The following is a 25,520-nucleotide window of genomic DNA, read 5'->3' on the forward strand; positions in this document are numbered from 1 at the left end:
CTCATTTGTTCTTCACAGGCAGGATTTTGAGTTCTTTTATCATCTTGATGATGATGGTTCTGCTTTGATTTGCTTGATGTGCTATTCCACGTCATGTTCCATCATATCCTTTGTCAACTGCAGACACAGTGCTATCTCAGGTGCTATCTCACAGTGATGTATGAGGAGGAGGAGGACACGGGCTCTGGTCTCCTGAGATGTAGATTCTCTACTTCTGTTAGTGGACCTCAAGAGTTTTTATGACAGGGGCTGGGGCTCAGCAGTAGTGCACTTACCTGGCATGTGTGAGGCACTCGGTTTGATTCTCAGCACCGCATATAAAAAAATAAAAGATCTATCAACAACTGAAAAAAAGTGTTTTTTAAAAAAAGAGTTTTTATGACAGGGATAAACTTACCTTCCTCTAAAATCTCAAAAGTCCTGCTGGTGTATTCTGCTACGAAGGCCCAGCTCTCTCAGGAGTTCATGGAGGTGATTTCTTTAAATGTCCGCTTTTCATCCCTACCTGCAGAGGAGCAGCCTGATCTTCAAGTAATAAATCTCTCTCCTTTTTCTCTAGAACTGGTCAGGCATGAAGTGCCAGTTCAAGCTGCTGCGTATGGCTGTGGCCTTGGTCTGTAGTAAGTACTGATGGGGGGGCGGGCTGGGGAGAACACCAGGCATTGGGTCCTAGGGATACAGAGATGTCACAGTCCTTGCCTTTCAGGGGCAAAGGCTTGTGATCAAGAAAAAAAAGTGAGACACATTAGTACTGACCAACAAGGTGGGGGGCGGGGAGTGAGGTGGTCTGTCCCTCTGCACTGCTTCGTCACCTTTTCGCATCTTTTTTATGGACATAAAATATGCAAACAGAAAAGTTCTCAGTGACCAGAACCCAGATCAAGAGAAATAGCTTCTTGACCTTTTGCATCATGGAGTTGTTTGAGATCCACCATTGGAAGTCAGAGACCCCTTCCCCAGAATACATGTGCATATACGTGCATACACACACATGCACATTAAAACTTGCATTTTTATCAGTTTCACAAGCTATAACTACTCTGTGAGCCCCTATGAGCAGGATGTGCTGGAGGCTATAGTCAGGAGAGGTCAGTTCTACCTACAGAGGTCTTGTGAGTGTTAAAGGCAAGCAGGTATATAGCAGGGAGATGAGGTGCCAGAGGCATGTTGGGCAAAGGTGCACTGTGAACTGAAGCACAGGTGGGTGTGAAGGTCATTGGCTGGCACACTGACCGTCAAAACTCACTAAGGAGGCTTGGGACTGTGTGTGGCTGTGACCGGAGATAAAGCTAGTGAGATCCTGGAAGTCAGATTGGAATGTTTTTAAAGGCAAGAGGAAAAAAAAAAAAAAAAATGTGCTTCCTCCCCAGTGTACTGGGAGGTCACTGGAGGACTCCATAAGAGGGAGAAATAGATTTGAGGTTTAGAAAACCAGTCAGGATGCCATGTGGAGGGTGGGTAGTGTGAGAGGGATGAGACCAGCGGTAAGGAGCATGTCCTGAGCCTGAACAGAAGCAATGGAGGTCCAGGAAGAGAGAAGGGAGACACACGCTCTCTCCTTTCATCCTCAGAAGATGCCTTCAGAGAGCCTATCATTAAGTCAAGTCACAAGTAGGAACTTAAAGCTCAGAGAGTTAAGCTTCTGGCTCAGGGTTGCCCAGCAAAGAGGTGATAAATCCAGAATTCAGAGCCAATCTGTGCCGTTTCGAATGCCCATGCTTTAGCCAAGCTGAGCGGTGAGCGCCTGGCTTTCTCAGCCTGGGGCAGCTCCCTGCTGCAGGGCCAGGCCTGTGAGGGCTCCCCTCTAATGTACGTCCACATTCCTTGCCTCTGGCCCCATGGCTCTCAGGAAATCACGTCTGTCCCTGACCCACAGAGGGGCCCTCTGGATCTGTTTCCTGGATGAGACTAGAGGATTTCTAATCCCAGAGAGAACTTTTCAGACTTAAAACCCCTTGACTCTGAGCAGGGGACCAGGGGCGGGAGCATGGGTGAACTCTGCCGCTGTGTCTGTCCAGACTCTGCCCTTCACTTGCTTTCAAAGAAGGAAGGAGAAGCATCATAAAAACTAAAATGCTGTTTTGGAGTTGGGAACCATTGGTTTTAATGCTCCTGTATTGAACCCAGGACCTGTTCAGCAGAGGCAGAAAGGCTTCCCTGGGGGCTGGGTGGAGTGGGGGGAGCTGAGCCTCAGTCCCCAGCTGCTCTTTTTCCACCACCTATTGGCCACCTTGGGAGTTGCAGGGCCAGTGCAGAAGGTGGGGCAGTCCCCAGGGGAATGCAGGTCCCTGGCAGTTCTGGCACTCCAAAATGGTTAGGGTAGAGAGGCCCACTGGTTAACTAAATGGTAGTGGAACAACTGCAAACCTTCCCCTCAAAGGGCTTTCTTTCGGTCTGTAGGTTTACCTTGGTTTCCTCACCTGTTAAGTGGGAAAGTGAGCTCTCTGTGCTCCTTTGGTGTTGGGAAATGAGGTTGCCTCATACTTGTCCCTTCAAGACATCCCTATTTGGCCCACCCAAAAAATTCACAAAAGAAGGAAGGATCGGAGAGCAGATGGTGGTATCTTAGAATTGTCTTAGGGAGAAAGTCCAGAAATTCTCTGGGATGAGGGTGGAGTGAGGATCGCTTACTTCCATTCCTTCCCTCTTTGTCCTTGTCCCTCTCCATCCCTTCCTCCTAACCACAAAAGCAGTGGTTCTGAGAGTTTTCTGAGGGTTTTGAGATAATGCATGAAAACACAGCATGTGCTGGGCACATATTGAAGTTGCTAACAGGCTCCACCAGTGCAGCCTGGCGCACCGAGGCTGAGACTTCCTACAGTTGGACAACCTGGGATCCGGGCCCCAGGACTTGGTGCAACCTCAGCTTTGCCAGGGCCTTTGGGCTTGCAGTCAGCCCCTGCCCTCTCCCGGGAACACCCTCCTCGGGCTCTCGGGGCAAGACCCCTCTGAATACTCAGATCACAGATTAAAGATTGCCTCCGGAGGACCTACCAGACTCCCTGAAGAGTCCCCTCCTTATGCCCGGCATTGACTTTACGTCACCTATTTTTTCCCCATAGATGAATCTCTTAATGAAATTGTCTTACGTGTGTAATCTCACAGCCATAAACGCATTAATCAGAGGGTGGTGGTCTGGGGTGCGAGGCCTCTGTCCCTGCAGCCCCCGCCCGGGGCCCTCCTGTGACTTCTCTGTGCTTCCTCCTCCTGCAGTGAGTCTGGAGTTCGGGCGGGCCGTGTGGCTCCGCTTCCACCCATCGGCCTACCCGCCCTGCCCTCACCCGAGCTTCGTGGCACACCTGGGTGGTGTGGCCGTGGGCATCACCCTGGGCGTGGTAGTCCTGAGGAACTATGAGCAGAGGCTGCAGGACCAGTCGCTGTGGTGGATTTTTGTGGCCATGTACACCGTCTTCGTGCTGTTCGCCATCTTCTGGAACATCTTCGCCTATTCTCTGCTGGACTTGAAGCTGCCACCGCCCCCATAAGGGGCTGAGGACGGAGGAGGTGGGGAGGGGAGGGAGAAGCAGCATCCAGAGGGAGCACCTGGATCTTTTTCTCATCACCAGCTCAGTGAAGCCAGAGAGGAAAGGCAAGGACTCCGCTGCTACTGCGATGTTTGTGTTTTGCTACGGGCACACGGTGGGGCCTCTTTTTGAAAGGCACTGGAGGAGGAGTTGGATATGGCTGCTGTCATTTTTCTAGCCTGTTCTGGTGACATCAGGCCTGGGTAAAGGCCTGGGGTAGGGTGAGAAGCTGCCCTGTGGGCTGGCTGGTTCCATGTGCTGTCCTTTCCTGGCCACAGGAGGGGCAACAGCTTTGTCCCTCATCCTCCACCCCGAGAGACCCTGAGAGACATAGGGAAGGTCGGAGGGTCTCTGTGGCCAGGTAGTGTTTCCTCTGTTTACTTTTTTTTTTTTTTTGGTACTGGGGATTGAACCCAGGGGCTCTTTACCACTGAGCCACTTCCCCAGCCCTTTTTATTTTTTTATTTTGAGGCAGGGTCTTGCTCATAAGTTGTTGAGGTTGGCCTTGGATTTACAATCCTCCTGCCCCAGCCTCCCAGTTTGCTGAGATTACAGGTGTGCGCCACCACACCCAGCACAGTGTTCCCTCTGGAGTCCAGGTCTGGAGTTCTGGGGTGGAAAGAGGGCCCAGTGGTGGATGTGTTGGCTTTAACCTGAGAGATACTGGGGGGGGGGGGTACCCTCCTGGGCCAGCCAGTGGTTACTGGGGCATGACCTCTAGGGCCTGTACTGGACAAGGCAGGGAGATCTGTAAGCTCCAGATCCCACTCTAGCCCTGGGGGATAGTGAGAGAGCCCCAAGCTGGGGGAATAAACCTCAGCCCAAGTTCCTTCTGGGGAAGCCCCAGGACCAACTTTCAGCCTCTCCCTCCCTTTCATCCTGGATGCTGACTTCACACACTAGCCGCCCAGCAGCTGCACCTGCCTTGACTTTAGGGTCTATTCTTTCCCTTCTACTGCCCTGACCCGACTTTGTGCCTGTCCTTTTGGTATGGAGACAGTGTCCAGGTGTGAGTGAGTGACCGTGTGTGTAGGGAAAGATGATGTGGGGCAAGCTGGAGCCTGGAGAGGAAGTCACGTGAGGCGGTGGGTGTGTGGGGAGTCTAAGAGGAGGTACAGGGAGCCCTGGTGTGCTGTGGTGTGGTTACCGGGTGTCCTTGTTTTTAGAAAAGCCTGCCTCCCTTGTTTCCCATCTTCTGTCCCTTCCAGACATTCCCTGAGCATCACTGACCTGCAGGAAAATTATCTCTGCTCTAGGGCGATCTTGGGCCCTCTCAGCCCTTGGATTGCTAAGAAGAAATGCATCCAAGTTCTGCTCCTTTCTACCTCTGGCATAGCTTTCCGATCCGAAAATGTCCTGTCTTGTTCTGTCTCCCTGAGAAGAGAATCTTTTGGGGTGCAAGAAAGGCTCGGGCAGGACTATTGAGGCTATGTGTCCATTTGAGATAGGGGGACAGGTGGCTGCAGTGAAGGACATTCTAGTTTAGGTGGAACATCGCTCCAGAGGAGCCTTGTTCGGGGCTTGGATGAGTGTCCAGGGCGAGAGCAGCCTGGGGGTGCAGCTGCTGAGAGCTGGGGGGGGAACCGAGGACTATGGAGACCCCTCACCCTTGCTTCACAAATAGGCGATGAGGCTGGGGGAATGACTTCACCCCACCCCCACCACCTGGCAGCCCCAGATGCCAGGACAGGTGAGAGCAGAAGCCCCGCCTCCCAGCAGGGCGCCAGCTGCCTCTCCCCTCCTGGAAGGGAGGGCAGCATTCAGGCCTGCGCTGGAGGAGCCACTGCAGCCCTGAGCCAAGGGTGTTGGGTGGGTGACCTTTCACAAAATCTGTCCTTCCCTTTATACTGCTTTTGGAAGTCTAACTCTCCTGAAAGGACAAAGAACCCCAGGCCTGGAGGCAGAGGGGCTGCAGGGTCAAGGGCAGGAGTGTGGGGCTGCCTTCCATCAGCCTTGTGCCCATCAGAGCCTGTGTGCCGTGAGGTCCAGGGTCAACCAGGCAGGTGTCTGGGGGTCCCTGGCCACTGTCGCTTCCTGAGCTAATGACCGTATGGAAACGGGAAGGTCTTTCTACCCCAGGACACACTCACTCATAGTCTATGCCAGGCCCTTCCCCATCTTTGCTCAGCACTAACTACATTGTCCTGGTCCCCCACGTATGGCCTCAAGGTCACACTAGTGCCAATTCTGCCAAGGACTGCCAGTCAGCCTGAGGCCACGTGGGCTGAGTCACATCAGCCTGGAACATCTATTCTGTGTCCTGCCTGCCATTCGCTGCCCTGGGACGATGTGGGTGGAAGGGTCTGCTGCTTAGGAGAGGGTGCGAGGCTGTGGAGCCTGGGCCAAGACTTGAGTAAGGATCAAGAGGGGCCAGGACCCATGCCTCTGTCCATGGGCTACAGCAGCAGCTAAGCTTGAATGCTTCTGTCCCTTTCTGGAGGGAAGAGGCAGCTGGGCCCTGCTGTCCTGGCACTTGGGGCTGCTGGGATGAGGGGGGAGCCAGCAGAGCTCCATCTTGTCAGGTGTGGCTCAGAGGCAGGGAACTAGACTCTAGTGAGCCCTCAGAAGCTCCCAGCTCCTTCAGGGCTTCAGCTAAGAGCTTGTTTCTGGAAAGGGCAGTCTCCTCCCTCCCTCCTCTCACCCTGTTAAGTCCACCCTCAGGGCCTGGAGCTCTGGAAGGGAGTCTCATCCAGAGCTCAGGCCACCAGCACCAGCTGTTCCCTGCCACCGTCTTCTCCCAACCACCACTCCCAAGCAGGGCCACAGATCAGGGACAGTGGAGTCACTTCACAAGATCCAGACAGGTTTATTTCTGGGGCTCTGGCCTTCTCCTCAGGAGGGGCCCGTGCTCCTGTGCCCTCTCCAACCCTCAGCAGCGCTTGCCCAACTGGCCTCGGGCCTCTTCCCTTTGTCCCACCTTCCTCTCCTGTATGGCTGCCAGCCAGGACGCTGGGCAGTAGATGACGGGTACATCTTCAGGCTGCTGGAGGTAGGTCCGCCTGTCTGTCCTGGAGCACAGAAATTGAGAGCTGGGGAATCCCCAGACAGCGGCCACAGGCGCCTGGCTCCTTAAACTGGAGAGGAATCTCAAACTGGGGAAGGGAAAACAGGCCTTCAAAGGAGAGATTTCACTTTAATGACACCATTCATCATTCGTTTTTTTTAATTAGGAAAAACTCCCTAATGAGGCTCTTTTGGCAGCTAATGGGACTCTCAATTTCCATGAGAACCATTATTGCCCAGAGCATTAGGGGAACCACTGCTCACCACACCAGGACTTTCCTCCAGAGTGCAGATGCGATGCGGGGAATCCCTCTCCCGCATCATGGGTGTTGCTCCCAAGCTGGCTGCAAAGCACTGGCCGATTCTCCTCTGCCTTAAAAACAGTGCCCAACAGTGAACTGCCCCCCACCCCCACCGCCCCAGGACTTGAGTAAGTGGGAGGAAAAAAAAAAAAAAAAACTGCAATGTTGGTTTCTAAATATTTTTGTATTGTGTACATTCTGTATATTTTTGTTGTAACATATTATTTGAGCACAGATTCCATTAAAGATTTTTTTTTTTAAGTCATTGGTTATTCAGGATGTGTCCTGAGGGCTGGTACGGGAACCTGTTTTTGTCTGGGCCTGGGTCAGGGTGGGTGGGAGACGGTGAGGGACAGTGGTGGGGGATTGGCAGTTCATAAACATGGAGGGAGCATGGGGGGTTGGTGCCAGTGTTTCTTTCTTCAACTTTACTGAATTGCTGAGCTCATTTCAGTGGTTGGTGAAAGCCCTGATTGCTCTTCCCATCAAATGCATATACAAAGACGATTTTGTGGATGATTTTTGAGGTGGGTGGCAGTGGATGAGGAAAGTCACTCCTGGCTTCAGGTCAGGAACCTCTAAGCCAGTGTCCTGGTGGGTGCCCCCCGGCCTTCCCTTCCACTCATGTATCCCTAGGACGGATTCATACTGTAATCATCATCATGAAATCTTTGAAATGTCCTCGGGATTCCTTCTTCATCTTGAAGACTAGTCTTCAGGTCCTTCTTGGGGCCATCAGCATCCTAGCCTTGAGGAATGGGATGTTCTCAGGGTTAGGAGGGTAAGCTGAGTTCACAGACAGAAAGGGAAGGAGCTTGACAGTTAGGGGTGGAGTCAGGTCAGGAAGAGAAACTGTCAAGCTGGCTTTGAGTGGATGAGGCCTGAGAAAGTAGAGTTTCCACTAACTTCTCTAAATCGGGGCCAGTGTATGTCCTGTTGTCATTCTGTTAACTTCTGGTTTGAGGATTAAACTGTCCTGTTAAATTCATCAAGAGGGTTGTCTCTCCCAAGTATTCTTTCAGGTCAGTTTCCTGTGTATTATTTTAAAATATTTCTAAATGCTGCAGAAGCCACCCCAGAACAAAGAGTGTGGTTCAGGCTTAACAGTCAAAGGAATCACTTCTATCTGGAGTGTGGATAACTGACTTCCCTAGAAGGAAAATCAGACCCTATCAGAGCACAGGTGTTCCATTGGGTCAATGCCAGGCTCCAGTATTTGAGGCATTTCAAGGCAAGCTCCTTGAAGAGGTTAGGCCTTCTTCCATTTCACTTTTTACTATTCTGGTTCCTTCCTTCTATCAGATTCTCATTTTTCCAATAACTTTTTTTTTTTTTTTAAAGAAAGAGAGAGAGAGAATTTTTTTAATATTTATTTTTTAGTATTTGGCGGACACAACATCTTTGTCTGTATGTGGTGCTGAGGATGGAACCCGGGCCGCACGCATGCCAGGCAAGCGCGCTACCGCCTGAGCCACATCCCCAGCCCTTTTCCAATAACTTAACAAGGTATAATAATAATGAGATAATTAAGAAATGAAAACAGTGCTAGAGATATGACTCAGTGGTAAAATGCTTGCCTGGCATGTGCAAAGTCCAGGGTTCAATCCCCAGCACTACAAAAATAAAAACAATAAAAAAATATTTTTGCCAGGTGTGGTGACACATGCCTGAAATTCCAGTGGCTTGGGAGGCTGAAGCAGGAGGACTGCAAATTTGAGGCCAGCCTCAGCAACTTAGCAAGACCCTAAGCAATCTGTCTCAAAAATAAAAAATAAGGGAGATGTAACTCAGTGTTTGAGTGCCCCTGGGTTCAATTCCCAGAACTGAAAGGAAGAAAACAAAAACAATTTTACTGAACACCTACTACGAGCTAGCCACTGGAGTAGATCACAGCCACTTTATGTGAAGAGGATAAAAACATCCCCGTGGTTGTACACAAGGGGAAGGTAACCCAAGATGTCTGGTTCCCTGCTCTCAGCCCTCAGATATTTTATGGGACTTTAAAGACACTAACCATGTAGACGTGTCAGGGTATTTATTTAAAGGGCAAACCTCATTGCATTAGGGCCATGGCCATTCAGTAACAATAAGGAATCTTGGATCATTTGCTTGGAGTTCACTCAATAGGCCCTCCACTTTGTTAGCCCTCCCAGAAGTAGCTCGCAAGAAACCCCACAGCTGTCGATCCATTACTGCTCTCCGTTAACCCTGATTTCCAGAATCTTGGCATTTATGCCCCCTCAGCAATCTGTCCACATGATTCAAAGTCTCTGAGGCAGTTAGGAACTTCACCAGTTAGAGAACGCAGCTGCCCTCTGAGACCACCAAGTAGAAGAATGCATTGAAGCCATGAGAAGGCACATGGTTAGGACAACTAGGTCCCAGAGACTGAATCTCATTTCTGAGAAGTCTGCAGTCTTGCCTAGCATCTGCTATAAGTGATCCTCTGGTAAAGGACAGGCATTGTCACAGTTAATAGTAAGAGTGAGGGCTGCGATTGTGGCTAGGCGGTAGAACGCTCGCCTAGCACATTCAAGACCCTGGGTTCGATCCTCGGCAACGTATAAAAATAAATAAAGGTATCGTGTCCCAACTACAACTAAAAATATATTTTAAAAATAATAAGAGTGAGAGGACATGACTTGGGCTATTGTATTCTACAGATATAACTTTACTGGACAGTGAATAAAATATTGTGATAAAAATTGCTCTTACACTTCCTGGGGCAGGATGCAGAAAGGTGTATCTCAGCAGGTGATTTGATTTTCTCCAACACATTCTTAGCATAACAAGTTCCCCACAAACTTTCTGGGAATTAATACAAGGGTAAGGCCTGAGAATTGAGCTCATGAAGTAAAAATGGCTATCTTGATTAGAAGCTAAGTTTTATTACAAATATAATTACAGATAAACAGACTATTTTGGGTACATGATAAACATACATTTTATCTGTGTGTATACCACATAAATAATACATAAATTTATTCCTGTCTGAACAAATACTTTTTACAACTTTATTACTTTTTTTTTGGGGGGGGGGTACTGTGGATTGAACTCAGGAGTACTTTACTACTGAGCTACATCCCAGCCCTTTTTATTTTTTAATTTTGAAACAGGGTCTCACTAATTTCCCAGGCTAGTCTCAAAATTGCAATCGCCCTCCTTCAGCCTCAGTAGCCAGGACTACAGGTTTGTGCCACCACACCTGGCACTTTGTACAACTTTAAACATTAATACATTAGCTTATTTAAATTTGGATACAAATACTCATTTCTTGTCATGAGCTCTGAGTTTCTTCTCATGATCAACACAGTATCCAATTTCATAACATCATTCTGTCTATAATAGTGACACAGAATGTCAGACTTTTAAAAATGACTACTGTCTACAACTGTAATATATAGTGAGTATATATATACAAACAGATGATATGGTTATACCTTGCCTATATCTGTAAGTAAGTTGAAACATGTAATACATTTGCTTTATCATTATTTTACTGTTGTAGTACTAGGGATTGAATCCAGGGATACTTTTCTACTGGGATATAATCCTCAGCCCTTTGAGACCCTATGGTTTTGCTAAGTTGCTCAGGCTGGCCTTGAACTTGTGATCCTCCTGCCTCAGTCTCCCCAAGTCGCTGGGATTAAAACATGCACCACTGTGCCAAGCATTTGCTTTTAACAGCCATTTACAACATGGACTCTTGAATGGCATATAAATTTGAAAATTAAAACTATATTTTCCAGACTCAACATGTTGTTTATTTAAAAACCTAACTTCCAAATGGACAACCAAATGCATTAGAAAAAGACAGAAAACAAAACAAAACAAAAAAAGATTCTAGAGATTCCAAGATAGTGTCATAAAATTGCAGATCTTCCATAGTCATCCTGAATACTTTTATAAAAAATGCTACTTAGGGGCTGGGATTGTGGCTCAGTGGTAGAGCATTCGCCTAGCACGGGCGGGACCGGGGTTCGATCCTCAGCACCACATAAAAATAAAGGCATTGTGTTGTGTCCATCTACACCTAAAAAATAAATATTTTTTAAAAAATGCTGCTCAGATTTTTTTCCATACTGCCTATAATCTGTTATTAAACTTTAAAACCATATGAAAGCATTTATGAAGATCCTGAATTGTATTTCTCGTTAAACAAAAAGTAAGGGCTTGGTGAGTCATGTTCCTAGACTTACTTCTGTAGAGGAGAAAGCAGAAGGCCATTGTCGGTCATTTTGAAAGTTAAAACTCAGCACTTAACATGAATTTACAGCCATTTATGAGTTGCTCAGTTTTACAGGCTTGTGTTCCTCTGAACGTCCTGAAGGCAGTGAGAACATAAGACTTCTGATCTTCTAAACAAAAATCATTATCAAATGAATTTATTAAAGAGCTATCCAGAACAAATATGTGTGTAGCTACCGTTGGCTTCCATGGGAATTATAAATGGCTAGCCGAGGGCACTGTGAATTGATTCAGAGTAAAACAATCTGAGGTTTGTAATAAATATACAAAAACTAAAATCAATGAATAACTCTGATACGAAGAATCTCTGTTTGCATTCCTTATCTTACAGTTTGTTTGTAAAACTTATGTACTTTATTTCTTCACACTATTTAAAAACTCTGGCATTTTCATCTAAAAGAAAAAAAATACTGGCAACTATCTGTGGACAAATTAATGAAGAAAAGTGGTGACGGGTGGGCGCCAGTTCTGCAGCCGCTTTCCATCAGAGCTAACGTTTTATCTTGCAGCTAGTGCATCTATTTTTGAAGCTTATGTAATTTCTTATATACTTATGATTTGTTTGCATATTGACTTAAAAGCTGGCTTCATCATCCAAGCCAACTATTAATCAGACCAAAAAAAAAAAAACTGTATCAGGTACCTGCAGGATGCAGGATGCACAAATCTATGAAATGGTGTAGTGGTACTAATCTCTCTGTGACTGGAATTACGTATTTAAAAAAGAAGCTATAATCTATTGAGAAAAAAAGTGCTATGAGTTTTTTTCTGAGAAGAAAAATTGTAAATACTGCAGCAAACTTTTGAGAGAAGCCGCAAAATCATCTCTGAAGTTTCTGAGGCAACGCATTTCTTTTCTATTATTTATTTATTTTTGGTAACAGGGATTGAACCCAGGGATGCTTAACCATTGTGCCATATCCCCAGCCATTTTTATATTTAATTTAGAGACAGTCTTGCTATGTTGCTTAGGGCCCTCACTAAGTGACTGAGGCTGGCTTTGAACTTAGTGATCCTTCTACCTTAAACTCCCCAGCCACTGGGATTACAGGTGTGCATCATCACCATGTCCACTTAGGCAACACATTTTTGAAGTTTAGAATTTATGGGAGCAACAATAGACCAAAATTCCACAATTCTAACACACATATCGATGTAGGACTCAATGAAGATATTCCTTAGATTTTTATGTTTAATTAAGTTAAAATTTTTAAATACAAAAAGAAAAAACAATCTGGTATAATTCAAATAATCCTAAACAGTAATCCTATGAACAATTATTAACAACTGCAATTTCAAACGCCAAGGCTTGAATATACAACTTCACGAAGTAGTTGTCTCAAACATGATCAAAAACCTTGGGCAAGAGCTTCTTTCATGAATTCTTCAAGGACAGCTACCACATTTTTGGCTTCAGGCATTTCTTCGTGTTCCACTTTAACAATCTTCAAAAGGATATCTCCACTACCACAGTTCTTTAGGAACATGTAACATTTAAACAAAGCATAATGATTCATTTCTGCCTGTCGGATAAATCTCTTCAAATTGTTTGTGTCTTGTATGGCCTAGAAAAAGATTACCTAGTTAAATATGTGTGTAGTGGGATAATAATGAAGCTTGAAAAATATCTCCTATCCAGCTGAGAACTCAATATATGTTCTAGATTGTTTGCTTTTCATCTTAAACATTTCTATCATCTTTATTGTTAAAATGCTTTACCCTTGGCAGAGCAAAATCTCATATGTAAGTAAAAATACTTAAAAATCTCCTAAATAAGGTGAAAACACTCCCGTCAGAATTTTGAACCACTTTTTTGTGTGTGTGCTTTGCAACTAAAATACATCAGTAAGCTTCCTTAAATAAAAGCAAGCTTTCAACCCAATTTATTGGAAGTGATGAAATTATATGTATGCAGAAGCTACTGAAAAATTAAAAGCCTTCTGATGAATTCGTTTTAAGAACATCTTGTTTAATAGACATCACAACTGCAAAACAGATTTATTATTCTATCATGGGTACTAATTAAAATGCAGACAAAAAACTGTATGTGGCCCTTGGCACACAGTCAATTAATTACCTTTAATTTAAAGTTCTCCAGTACTTGTCGGAAAAGAAAAGGGTTACCCCCTTCAGCACCATTTAAGAAAGCCTGCATCCAATCCTCACAAAACCGGTTGCTTCCTACAAAATATTTAGAGAAATTAAATAAATAAAAATGCTATCCTACAAGACAGTTATTTCTTTTTTTTCCCCTTTTTAAATTTCTTTTAGTTGTAGTTGGACACAATATCTTTATTTTATTTTTATGTGGTGCTGAGGATCGAACCCAGGGCCTTGCACGTGCTAGGTGAGCTCTACCACTGAGCCACAACCATAGCCCCAAGACAGTTATTTCTTTTTTTTTTTTTTTTTAAAGAACTCTCTCTTTATTTATTTTAGTTTTTTTTTTTGGCAGACACAACATCTTTGTTTGTATGCGGTGCTGAGGATCGAACCTGGGCCGCACGCATGCCAGGCGGACGTGCTACCGCTTGAGCCACATCCCCAGCCCCCAGTTATTTCTTTATAACAACATTTATACTGAACTTTTCAAATATTAAATTTTTTATCATATTTATTTGTAATGACTTTTATAGTGATCTAAAAACTAGTGTGCTCCCCATATGGCTAAGAAATATGAAGAGGGCTGAAGCACCCCCACCTTCAAGTGTGTCTCAATCATAGCCCCTTCTTTCCCATCAGAAAGGATTATGATTCCCATATATTTCTCTAAAACTTTTGCTGTATCCCTTTGTATCTCTAAGTTATTATTTTGCATATGTAAAAACCTTTATGTTTTTTTTTTTTTTTTGGTACCAGGGATTGAACCTGAACCCATGGGCATTTGACCACTGAGTCACATCCCCAGCCCTTTTTATTTTTTGAAACACGGTCTCGCTAAGTTGCTTAAGCCCTCTCTAATTTGCTAAGGCCGGTCTTGAACTTATGATCCTCCTACCTCAGCCTCATGAGTTGCTGGGATTACAGGCATGCGCCACCATGCCCAGTCCTTTATGTATTTTTTTAGTGGTTTTTCACTGAATAATATGTTTGAGAGCTATACTAACATATGTCATCTCTGGTACATTCATTTTCAACTGCTCTATAATGTCCCATAGCATGCAATACCAGTGTATCAAATTCTTGCTGTACACATTGATTTCCAATTTTTTATAATTTTAAATAATGTTTTCATGAATATTTTTGTATTCATCTTCTTGTGCACATATATGAGTTTCTCTGTATATCTAAGAATGGAATTTCTAGGCATGACTTAATTTCCATGTTTCTAGAATTACTATTGTTTTCAGCAAGCTTGGGATAGCCATGAAAAATTGTACAAGGCAAGAAGGATGTTTGTATCCTTTATTCTCAATGCAAAAAGAGGACCTCAAAAGAGGTCCAGAGTTTATGGCTCACCTGCATTGGAGAACTGAGGCTGGGAGCCACTGCAATCGATGACTACAGACTTATGCTGCTCTTCTGTCATGGCCATGCACAAAGATGTCATGGTGCCTTCATGAATTAGTCCCTGAAGACTGGCCACACTCAGAAACCTGCCAAACACACAGACTTTTTTCACAAACAGTATTGGACTATGGGAGGGAGAAAACTAAATCATTCTGCACTGGAAGGGGGAGGGTTTAAAAACGTATAAGTCAGGCTTGCTGTGGAAAAGATTCTCTCTGCAAAAACTATGTTCTTTACCTGTTAATGTCTCTCTTTGTTTTTTCATCTGATTCTTTAACCTCAACAGGAGTATAACTCAAAGCCTATGAGAGAAAAATAAAGCCTGATTGATATGTCTTCCAGTTTCCCTTATTGAGCAGCCACTCATGACTAAATGTTACCATTCCCAGTAACCACTTTACTAGACAATGACTGATGGGCATAGCCCACAAGCTCTCCAGAGAGAGATGGTTTAGCAGCTGGTTTAGCAGCTCCTTGCTAATATTTTTGTATAGTTAAAATCACTTTATAATTTTGTTTTCCTTTTCAAAATGTTTTGGAAATTACCTCTCTTAGATCAGTTCAAAAAGTAATTATTTAAAAATGTTTTATCCTATTAGGAAGACTCAGTAGGCATTTGCAATTCAGTTTTACCTTTGTAATATAATCTTCTAGATCTGAATAAATTAAGTGTGCTCTACCCTGACAGCAAGCATAGTTTAAATGAATATTCAGGGGAAAAAGAAATATTCACAGAAAAGTGATTTGTCTCCAGATAACCCAAACTCTAGCCAGGATGGTGCACACTTGTAATATCAGATACTTGGGAGTCTGAGGCAAGAGAATTGCAACTTCAAGGCTGGCCTGGACTTAGAGACCCTATCTTAAAAACAAAAACAAAAAAAGGGTTGGGGATGTAGCTCAGTGGTGCAGCACTTGCCTGGCAAGCACAAGGCCCTGGATTCACTCCCCATATCATAAAAACTCTGCCAAAGTGATTCTTGATTAAGGAAATGCTCTTGTTTGGGCAATACATACCGCATGTAGCAGAAAAGTAAGTTTCTCCTGAAAAAGAAGAACAACCCTTTGGATTGGGCAAACAACATCCTCAAACCAGCTGTTCAGATAAGCCTTGGTATGGTTTTCCAGGCCCCCTTCCTAGATCAAGAGAGAAATTATTTGCTTTAATACCGCATAAGCCTTCCTATTAGTGGACTCAAAACATTTTCTTCACTGTACTCTTGACAGTGAAAACTGGAACAGACACCTCCTTTTTTTTAAAAGCTAATACCACCAGTTAAAAAAAAGGAATTGTGATATAGCTTTCCTGGGAATTTGAATTAGTAGAGTTCTATGCTATTCCTCACTGGGAAGAGTTGGGCATTCACATGGCTATCCCTCCCTACTACATTGGAAGTTCTCTCTTAATAATCCTCACTGCCTCAGCACCTGGCATAGTGTCTAGAACATGCATAGCAAGACTTATTGACTACTGACTAAAGGAATGTAAATAGATAATTCGTTTGTACTCAAAAAGTTCAGCCCTGGTTTCAATCCTTAGTATCAAAAAAAAAAAAAAAAAAAAAGGAAAAAGTTAAGAAGAAACAACAACCCATCAAAACACTCAAAGCCCACTTGTTGTCAGACATGCCACCATGAACACATCTGGCTTTCGGCTGTGCTGCTTTCTGAAGACTAGTGTCACATAGGAAGAAGCTTCAGCTCACCCCTAAACGGATCCTTCCTTTCCTCTTGCAGTATCATAGAAGTACATGACAAGTAAAAGGAACTATTGCTATGGATAATGGGTGATAAATTTTTGAGTCATAACTTCAACAACTGCTCCAAGTTGAAAGCATAGCTTTTAAAAAAGTTTGGATAAATTAGTCAATTTGGAGATATCTAATTCATAAAGGATTGATGAATAAAAATGCAGTATTTCTAAAAATCTTTGATGTTAAGTCCAAAGACAGCTATACTATTGCGCAGCATGTCTCTGGTGCCAGAGGCTGCACGGACAATTAGTTCTGACCAGAATATAAATCTTATGTGCTTAGAAATCAGTAAAGGGGTATCCTCTTCCTCTCCAGACATGCTATTGAATTTAACAGGTAGAAGTCTTCATAGGAGTAATTCATCGCAAGCAGTCTTGTGAAACTTTCAACAATTATAGGACTATGTTCCCTCCTTTCCTTAAAAATCACCAGTCTACTAGCCTACAAGGTCAAGTTTTTAGAATTCAGGTGTCTTTCTATCTTCCTATATGACTTGACAAGTACAAAAGTCGTGGTTGGTTAATCATTTCAGTCTTACAAAATTTTAAATCTATCATCTTACCTCATAGTTCATGTTATTTTTTAGCCCTTGAATGTACTTGTCCAGTTCAAGCCTGAAAGTATGTTCTTAAGGAAGTAATAAAGAATGAATAATCAAGACAATGTCTTATCTCACACAGGAAATGTGAGATTGCTCAAATAATGTAAACTGTAAATTAGAACAAGCCAAGGCAAATGGCCACAGGAAGTATGAAATTCAAGCACATACATAAAGGCAGAGAAGCTTGGGGAGGGTAGTAGATAACTCCTCCACTTGCCTTCCCACATTCTCCTTCCTGATTCCCTTAGACCAAAGAAAGGATATAGCTCAAGGCCTTTTTCAGAACCTCCTAAAAAACAGACCACATACTCTGTAGGGTTATATTCAGAGCCCACTGTTGCTGTTTCAGGAAGCAGTTTTCCTTGTTGGAAAAGACAATAATAACAACCAACTTGATAACCTGGAATTCTGAAAAAGAAAAGAGTAAAAGATAATATTTTGATAACTCAGGCATCTTATTCTGTGGACTGGGCTGCATCTTTATTTATTTATTTTTTAATAGTTTTTTTTAGTTGTAATTGAACACAATATCTTTATTTATTTTTATGTGGTGCTGAGGATCGAACCCAGGGCCTCGCATGTGCTAGGCAAGTGCTCTACCGCTGGGCCACAACCCCAGCCCTGCTCTGCAGCTTGATCTAGCAACACCTTTAGACTGCCCACTTCTTCAGAGCTTCCCAGACTTGTCAGTTTACTCTTAACAGCAGAGGGAACATGATTGTACACCCCAGATGGGCTTTGGTGAAAGCAGTCCCTAACACAAACTTTTCTTTGAATTCTCCTGGGTTGTGTGCAAATTTCACTCTTGTTCAAGGTATACACATATTTACATGAATATAAACATATTCCTTGAAATTATGGCATTTGCTGGTAAATGGATGGAACTGGAGACTATTGTGCTAAGTGAAATAAGCCAATCTCAAAAAACGAAAGGCTGAATGTACTCTCTGATATGTGGATTCTAACACACAATGGGGGCAAGAGGGCAAGGGAAGAATAGAAGTACTTTGGATTAGACCAAGGGGAATGAAGGGAAGGGAGGGGGACAGGAATAAGAAAGACAGTAAAATGAATTGGACATAACTTTCCTGTGTTCATATATGAATACCAGTGTAATTCCACATCATGTACAACCACAAGAATGGGAAGCAATACTCCAAGTATGTATAATATGTCAAAATACACTTTACAGTCATGTATGTCTAAAAAGAATAAATTAAAAAAAAAAAAAAAAGCAAAAAAAAATAAGCATATTCCTCTTCTTCCTCAAACCTTCACAAATCACTAAGCTCCAGGCACATGTTCCAGGTTTACCCCATAGCCTCATGCTTGGGCCATGGCTTCAAACTCTTGTGTGTCAACTTCATGATCTAAAGCAAACCATAATCAAGAAGTGTAATGGAAAGACAACTGGAATTGGACTGAGAATGCCTATGTTTAAATGTGAACTCCATCAAGGTAACAGTTCTGTAACCTCAGGCATCCTATTTAACTTTTCTGAGTTTATTTTCTCATTTGAAAATGCAAACAAAAGTAGTGCTATATCTCCTCTTTGTAAGGAGAATTGTTCCAAAGTTTGGGAAAACACTTTATAACTGTAAAATATACAATTTTGGTTTTAGTAATTAACTCTTCAAAGTACAAAAAGTACATGTAGGTGCCAGTGTCTCCACGTTCAATTAACCCCATTCCATAAATGTTTACATGTGAATCCCAGCACGTGGGCTCTCGGAAAACAACAATACACCGGGCAGTTCTAGTAGGAGAAATTTTAGAGTTTCTCATTACTTCTCATATTTAGCTCGGAAACAAAAACTCAGGACACAGCACATTTTATACTTACCTCAGCTCTACAGATGCAACATTACCCAGCCCTTCAAAGATGGCTCCTTTCGAAAGACGCTTAGCAATGAAACTACGCAGCTCTGGCTCCACTTCAGATGGTAAATTAGTATCCACCAAGGAGAGGCTTAACAAATGAAAGACACACATTCCTTACCAGGGGACTAGGGCATTCACACTTGTGAGTCAGAAAGTATGATACCAAAGCCAGGGTCTCCCTTAAGGACCTAAGAAGGTTACCTACCTAATCCACTGGCTACTGCTATAGTCTGGATTCAGAATGTGCCCCAAAGGCCCATATGCTAACAGTTTGGTGTTACTGGAAGATAGTGGAACCTTTAAGAGGTGGGGCTTGTTGGAGAAAATTAGGTTATTGGGGGCATTCCCTGGGGGCATGCCCATGATGGGGATATTAGGATCCTGGCCTCCTCCCCTCTCGCCTCTTGCTTCCTAGCAGCCACTAGGTGAACAGGCCTCTCTACCATGTGCTCCTGCCATGATGTAGTGCCAGAAACTCAAAGACAATGGGCTGAAACCTCTGAGATCATGAGCCAAAATGAACCTTTCGTCCTTTAGTTGATTATTTCAGCTATTTTGTCAGTGATTGAAAGCTGAACAACAACAATGAGACCTCTAGGAATGTATGTCACCAAGTGTGACTTATTATCAAACAGTTTAAAATATTACTCTCTCCAGCTCATTCAATTCTGCAGTACTGGCACTCTGCTGGAATCTTTTTTTTTTTTTTTTTTCGGTACTAGGGACTTAACTAGGGGCACTTGCCACTGGACTATACATCCCCAGCCCTTTTTAATTTTTTTTTACTTTGAGAAAGGGTCTCACTAAGTTGCTGAGGCTGGCCTGGAACTTGTGATCCTCCTGTCTCAGCCTCCTGAGTAACTGGAATTACAGGTATGTTCCACCACTCCTGACACTCCACTGGAATCTGTTTTTTTGAGGGGAGGGGTCACCAGATAGATCTCAGGGGCACTCAAACACTGAGCTACATCCCCAGCCCTATTTTGTATTTTATTTAGAGACAGGGTCTCATTGAGTTGCTCAGGGCCTCGCTGTTGCTGAGGCTGGCTTTGAATTTGTGATCTTCCTGCCTCAGCCTCCTGAGCCGCTGGGATTACAGGCGTGTACCACTGGACCTGGCTTCCACTGGAATCTTGAGCCCACTGATTCTCTTTTTATTTTTTGAAGGATTTACACATTTTCATTTTTTTTTAATCTTTATGTTTATGTGGTGCTGAGGATCAAACTCAGCGCCTCACATGTATAAGGCAAGCGCTCTATCTCATACCACTGATTCTCTTTTGACAGTCCCTCAAGTTTCTCCTCTCCTCACTTACTTTCTCCTTACTCAGCTTAAGTTTGCTGGTCAGTCATTATAATCACATCCCTGCACACATTCTTCTTTTTCTTCCTTTCAACGTTATTGAGGTATAATTGATATATAAAAATTGAGTACTAGGTTGGGTTTGTAGCTCAATGGTAGAACGCTTGCCTAGCACCTGTGAGGCACTGGGTTCAATCCTCAGCACCACATAAAAATAAATAAATGAAATCAAGGTATTGTGTCCATCTACAACTAAAGAAGTATTTTAAAAATTGAGTACTGTGCACATTCTCCTTCAATAAGCAATGGTCTGGCATATGCGAGGCCCTGGGTTCGATCCTCAGCACCACATAAAAATAAATAAACAAAATAAAGGTATTGTGTCCAACTACTTCTAAAAAATAAATAAATATTTTTAAAAAAACTTAAATAAAAAAAAGTAGAGAGAACAGTAAGTTCTCATGTTCCCATGATCCAGTTTCAACAGTTATCAGCTCATGGTCATCTTATTTCATCTTTACACACATATTATTCCCCCCATCCCAGAAAATTTTGCAGCAATGTCCCAGAAATGATTTCATGCATTAATTTCTCACTATGTATTTCTAAAAGATGAAGATTTTTTTAAACATTTATTTTTTAGTTTTAAGTGGACACAATATCTTTGTTTTACATTTATGTGGTGCTGAGGATCGAACTCAGTGCCTCAATGCGAAGCAAGCACTCTACCACTGAGCCACAACCCCAGCCCTAAAAGATGAAGATTGTTTTGCTTGTGGTGTAGGGGAGCAAACCCAGGGCCTCATGAGTGCTAGGCAAGTGCTCTACCACCGAGTACATGCCCAGCCCCTGGACTTTAAAAATATCTACGTATATACTATTATGACACCTGAAAAATTCCTTAAATCATCCATTTTTCAGTATTTTTGTACTGCAATGTGAATTGATTCACGTACAACATGTCAAAATATATTCTACTACTGGGTGCAGTGGTACACACCTGTAATCCCAGCAGCTTGTGAGGCTGAGACAGGTGAATCACGAGTTCAAAGCCAGCCTCAGCAAAAGTGAGGCATTAAACAACTCAGTGATGCCCTGTGTCTAAATAAAATACAAAATTAAGCTGGGGAGGTGGCTCAGCAGTTTTAAGTTTTAAGCAGTTTTTTTAAGTTTTGAGTACCCCCGAGTTCAATCCCCAGAACCAAAAAAAAAAAAACAAACAAAAAAATTCTACTGTAAAATAAATAAATATATTTTTAAAAAAGGAAAATGGTTAAATATGATTATGACTATTACATCATAGTTTCTCATACATTTACAGATATAAAATTTATTAATAAATCTTTAATTTTACATGTGCTTTATTAAAAAAGGTGCATTCATTCATGCACTTAATAACAATGTATTAAACATCTATCCTGTGCCAGGCACTACTCAAGGGACAAGACAGGGAGACAAAAATGAGATAATCCCTAATGTCCTGGAATTTCCATTCTAATGTATGGTAAAGGAGCTACTAAAGAATATCCAGGGATGGGGTTGTGGCTCAGTGGTAGAGTGCTTGTGAGGTGTGTGTGAGGCACTGGGTTCAATTCACAGCACCACACATAAATAAATAAAATAAAGGTACACTGACAAGTAGAAAAATAGTAAAAAAAAAAAAAAAAGAATATTCAAAGGGAGGAGGAGAGGGTTTAAATTCAAATCTTTAAAAAATTTTCTGTCATAATGTTATTGTATTTTTTAATACCTTTATTTTATTTATTTATTTTTATGTGATGCCGAGGATGGAACCCAGTGCCTCACACATGCTAGGCAAGTGCTCTACCACTGAGCTACAACTACAGCTCCTTAAATTCAAATCTTGATCTCAACCTGATATTTAAAATTTTACTGGAGTTCTAACCAAAGAACAGAATAATTCTTTTTGGTTAATCACAGAGTATTAGTATTTGGATTTGCCCCAGCCTCCAGTGAATGCCCCAATGAGAGAGAGGTTCCTAAAGAATAGGAAGAATTGATGGTTTGACTCAGAGGAGATTCAGTGGAAATAGTGTACCTACTGACATCTACAGGCCAGAGATACACAGAAGATGAAACACATTATGGTGTGGGTAAGTTGGTTTTACCTGAAATCATCACCAGAGGGAGTTTCCAAATTTGTGCCACTTGGGCTTCCATCATCACTGTCCCCACGTTGCTGTGCCAATCTGCAAGCCAAAAAAGCAACAATTTTGCTATCAATTATGGGCTCCAAATCAGAATGGAGTCCTTGCAAGAAGGGTAGTGCAAGGAGTCACGTAAAAAACTGCAAGATTAAAGTGCATGGGTCCTCTATTGCGTTGCTGCAAGACAGGGAAAACCCATAACACAGAGCTGACAAGCGCCTTTCTCTCGCCAGGCTACCTAAGGGGTGGAGGAGAGGCCTAACAGATTAAAGAAGCGACTCTTTAAAACAACCACCACCAGAATTAGCAGGGCCAAGAGAGCCCCTGGAACATCAGCCAGGAGGACAGAAAAGATGCAGCAAGGACAAAGAAAACGGGGTGGGGGGGGGTGACAAAAACGGGGGAAAGTGGGGAAATGGTGACCAGAGGACAGGGATGGGGATTGAAATTACTGAGCATGCAGGAACTGTCCTAAATAAACGGCCGGGGCGAGAAGCCGGGCTGAGATGACCTAGGGTCAGTAGGAGAGCAGGGGCTAGGGAAGGCCTGGCAGAGAAGTCCAGGCTAGTAGCCAAGAAGAACGGAGTGAGAGCTGGAGGGCCCTTCGGGACAGAGACCGTGGCTGGGAGAGGAGAAGATGGCGTTTGGGAGCTGCCAGGCCGCCAGGCCGGGGAAGGGGTGTAAAGCCGGGCATTGGGCCCGGGGATTAGGGGGACCGCAGGGGCGGCCGGGCAGGCCAGGCCAGGCGCCGGCACCTGCTTCCGCGGTAGCTGTAGAGACAGTAGTGGCTGCTGGGCGGCGGCTCGAGTTTCCGCTCCTCTGCAGGGCCGCCCTCCTCGCTGCTCTCTAGTTCCTTTTCATCCCCATCCAGCGATTCCTGCAAAGACGGGAGCATTGCGGCGGCCTCCGAGCAGTTCAGTGTCGCCGCCAAACCGATCCCCCGCGGCCGTACAGTCCTAGATGGCCAGGCTCGACCGGCTCCCCGCCCTCGCACACCTGCGTTCCGCTGGTTTCCCTGGCCCCGCAGCCAGGAAGCTGGCCCGAAAAAGAAGGCGTTTTTTCCGGGAAGGACCCAGCAAGCTTCCTGAGTTCCCCCTCACCGAAAAGCTTTTACTTTCTTCTTCTTCTTCTCTCTCTCCCTTTTTTTTTTTTATTTTTTATTTTTTTATTTTTGTAATGGGGATTGAACCCAGGGGCGCTTAACCACTGAGCCACAGCCCCAGTCATTTTTATTTTGGGACCATGTCTCCCTAAGTTGCTGAGGCCCTCCCTAAATTGCTGAGACTGGCCTGGAACTCAGGATCCTCCTGCCTCAGCCTCCTCAGCTGCTAGGATTACAGGCGTGCGCTGCCAATCAGTTTTTATTTTGCTTTATTTTTATGAGTTGATTGATTATTGATTGTGGTGCTGGGCACCAAACCCAGCGCCTCTGGCATGCTAAGCAAGTGCTCTACCACTGAACTGTATTGCTGACCTCAAACTTGGACTCCTCCTGCCTCAGCCTCTGGAGAATCTGGGATTCAAGTGTGTCTCACCAAGCCTGGCTTTTATAGTTAATATTTATTGAACACTTATTCTGTGTGAGAATTATTTTAAATGCTTCACAAATATTAACGTGTTCAATTCTCCCAACCCCATGAGGTGAATATTACTGTCCTGCTTTACAGAGGAGTAACCCTGGGGCTGAAGTTACTTGTCCCCAGTCAATAGATAATAAGTGGCAAAATGGCATTCTAACCTAAACACTCTGGCTTTAGAACTTAGTTATTTTTTCTTTTGGTGCTGTGGGTGGAACCCAGGGTTGGTATGTGCTAAATACACTTTGAGCTTAAGAGCTACAGCCCCAGCCCCTGAATCTAGAACTCTGAATACCAAAGAAATGAGTTAAAGGTGACTTGTTGGCATAACATTAAGTTTTGTAATCATTCAAATGAATGCTTTTTAATTTCAGCAGCTTGTTTGGTTGGTTGGTAGGTTTCCATATTTTGGAAACTTTTTCTATAGGTCTCAAACATTTTCATAGGCCTTTAAGAAAATACTGTATGCCCAGGGGATGGATATGCTGATGGTGCATTTTGAAGACAAGAGACTTTTTCAAGATGGGATTTTAGGTCCAATATTTCAACTTGAACTAAAACCCCAAGTGCTACCACTGACCAAGCTGTATGACTTTGGGCAGTTTAGTAAGCCACCATGCATTTCAGTTTTCTCATGTGTGAAATGGGAAAAATATTACTATATTGGATTAGAGGTTGCTGGGAAGGGGCAAGGAGGAGCAGTTGGGAGCGATTATGGAGGGATACTAGGAAACTTGCACATGATGGGTATGTTCATTATCTTGATTGTAATGAGGGTTTCATGAGTACATACATATGTCCAAACTTAATTGTATGCTCTTGCATGAGGCCTTGAGTTCAATCCCCAATACCATATACACACATAAATTGTGTGCTCTGAACATGTGCAGTTTACATGAGTCAATTACACCTGATTTTTTTTTTTTAATCTTTAATTTTTTAATACTGGGGATTGAACCTAGGGTGCTTTACCACTAAGTTACATCCCTAGCCCTTTTTATTTTGAGACAGAGTCTTTCTAAGTTGCTGAGGCTGGCCTCAAACTTGAGACCCTCCTGCTTCAGCTGCCTCAAATGAAATTACAGGTGTGCACCCCATGCACACTTTGATTTCAACTTCTAGCTTCTAGGACTGAGGGAATAAATCGCTGTTGTTTTAAGCTACCTAGTTTGTGCTACTTTGTTATGGCAGTCAGAGAAAACTAATACAGAGAATTCCCTCCTATGGTCCTTTATCCAACTCTGGTCTGGATCTCTTTTTCACATTTGTCTCTGTTGGGTTCTATTTTCCTGGATTATGGTTAATTCTCCAACAGCATCCTATGAAAGGGTAAATATGAGGCAACTTTTTTCAGCCCTTGCATGTCTAAAAATATATTCTCACATGTCTTTGTTATATCATCATGCTTGATTAGATATTCCTCAGAAATCAGATTTTAGGTTTTATATGATTGGATATTGAATTCTAGGTTGAAAAGAATTCAATATATTTTGAAGGCTTTACTTTTGTTACAATGCTTTTTTTTTAACTTATACTTTCTATCATTTTTGTTGTGGTGGCGATGGTAGTGGTGGTTTTTGTTTCTTTTTATTGTTGTTTTGGGTACTAGCGATGGAATTCAGGGTGCCTTATCATTAAGCTATATCCCC

General features: G+C 43.4%; 2 protein-coding genes across 3 annotated transcripts in view; one reads left to right on the forward strand and one right to left on the reverse strand.

The window, feature by feature from the left end:
• The window catches only part of Rhbdl3 (rhomboid like 3), a 61,629-nt gene extending 54,611 nt beyond the window's left edge, over positions 1-7,018 (forward strand). Inside the window, exons 10-11 of the mRNA XM_048792724.1 lie at positions 560-620; positions 3,214-7,018. Of these exons, the coding sequence (XP_048648681.1) occupies positions 560-620; positions 3,214-3,485 (333 nt within the window). The 3' untranslated portion in view covers positions 3,486-7,018. The remainder of the gene's footprint in view (positions 1-559; positions 621-3,213) is intronic.
• Positions 6,995-23,395, reverse strand: CUNH17orf75 (chromosome unknown C17orf75 homolog). Of its 2 annotated transcripts, none has more exons than XM_048794838.1 (10): positions 23,050-23,395; positions 22,256-22,336; positions 18,786-18,911; positions 17,207-17,350; positions 16,904-16,961; positions 15,605-15,724; positions 14,825-14,889; positions 14,537-14,673; positions 13,155-13,258; positions 6,995-8,150 (listed from the first exon to the last, which is right to left on the reverse strand). In XM_048794838.1, exons 1-10 carry the CDS (start codon positions 23,187-23,189, stop codon positions 8,136-8,138), a joined length of 990 nt encoding a protein of 329 aa, XP_048650795.1. In that variant the 5' UTR covers positions 23,190-23,395; the 3' UTR covers positions 6,995-8,135. The 2 variants fall into 2 exon arrangements, with proteins under 2 accessions (XP_048650795.1, XP_015356670.1); XM_015501184.2 differs by lacking the exon at positions 6,995-8,150 and adding an exon at positions 12,252-12,642.
• Positions 23,396-25,520: the final 2,125 nt, after the last annotated feature.

Source organism: Marmota marmota, unplaced genomic scaffold, assembly GCF_001458135.2.
Source record: "Marmota marmota marmota unplaced genomic scaffold, marMar, whole genome shotgun sequence".
In the NCBI taxonomy this organism is placed as follows: domain Eukaryota; kingdom Metazoa; phylum Chordata; class Mammalia; order Rodentia; family Sciuridae; genus Marmota; species Marmota marmota.

Bases quoted from the DNA above. Each gene is read 5' to 3' on its own strand.
- CUNH17orf75 (XM_015501184.2), bottom strand. From the start codon at position 23,189: ATGCTCCCGTCTTTGCAGGAATCGCTGGATGGGGATGAAAAGGAACTA. The intron at 17,351-18,785 runs GTAAGTATAAAA...TTTCTTTTTCAG, and splicing joins GTTGCATCTGTAGAGCTGAG to AATTCCAGGTTATCAAGTTG. The intron at 13,259-14,536 runs GTGAGCCATAAA...AATATTTTGTAG, and splicing joins GCCTCAGTTCTCCAATGCAG to GAAGCAACCGGTTTTGTGAG.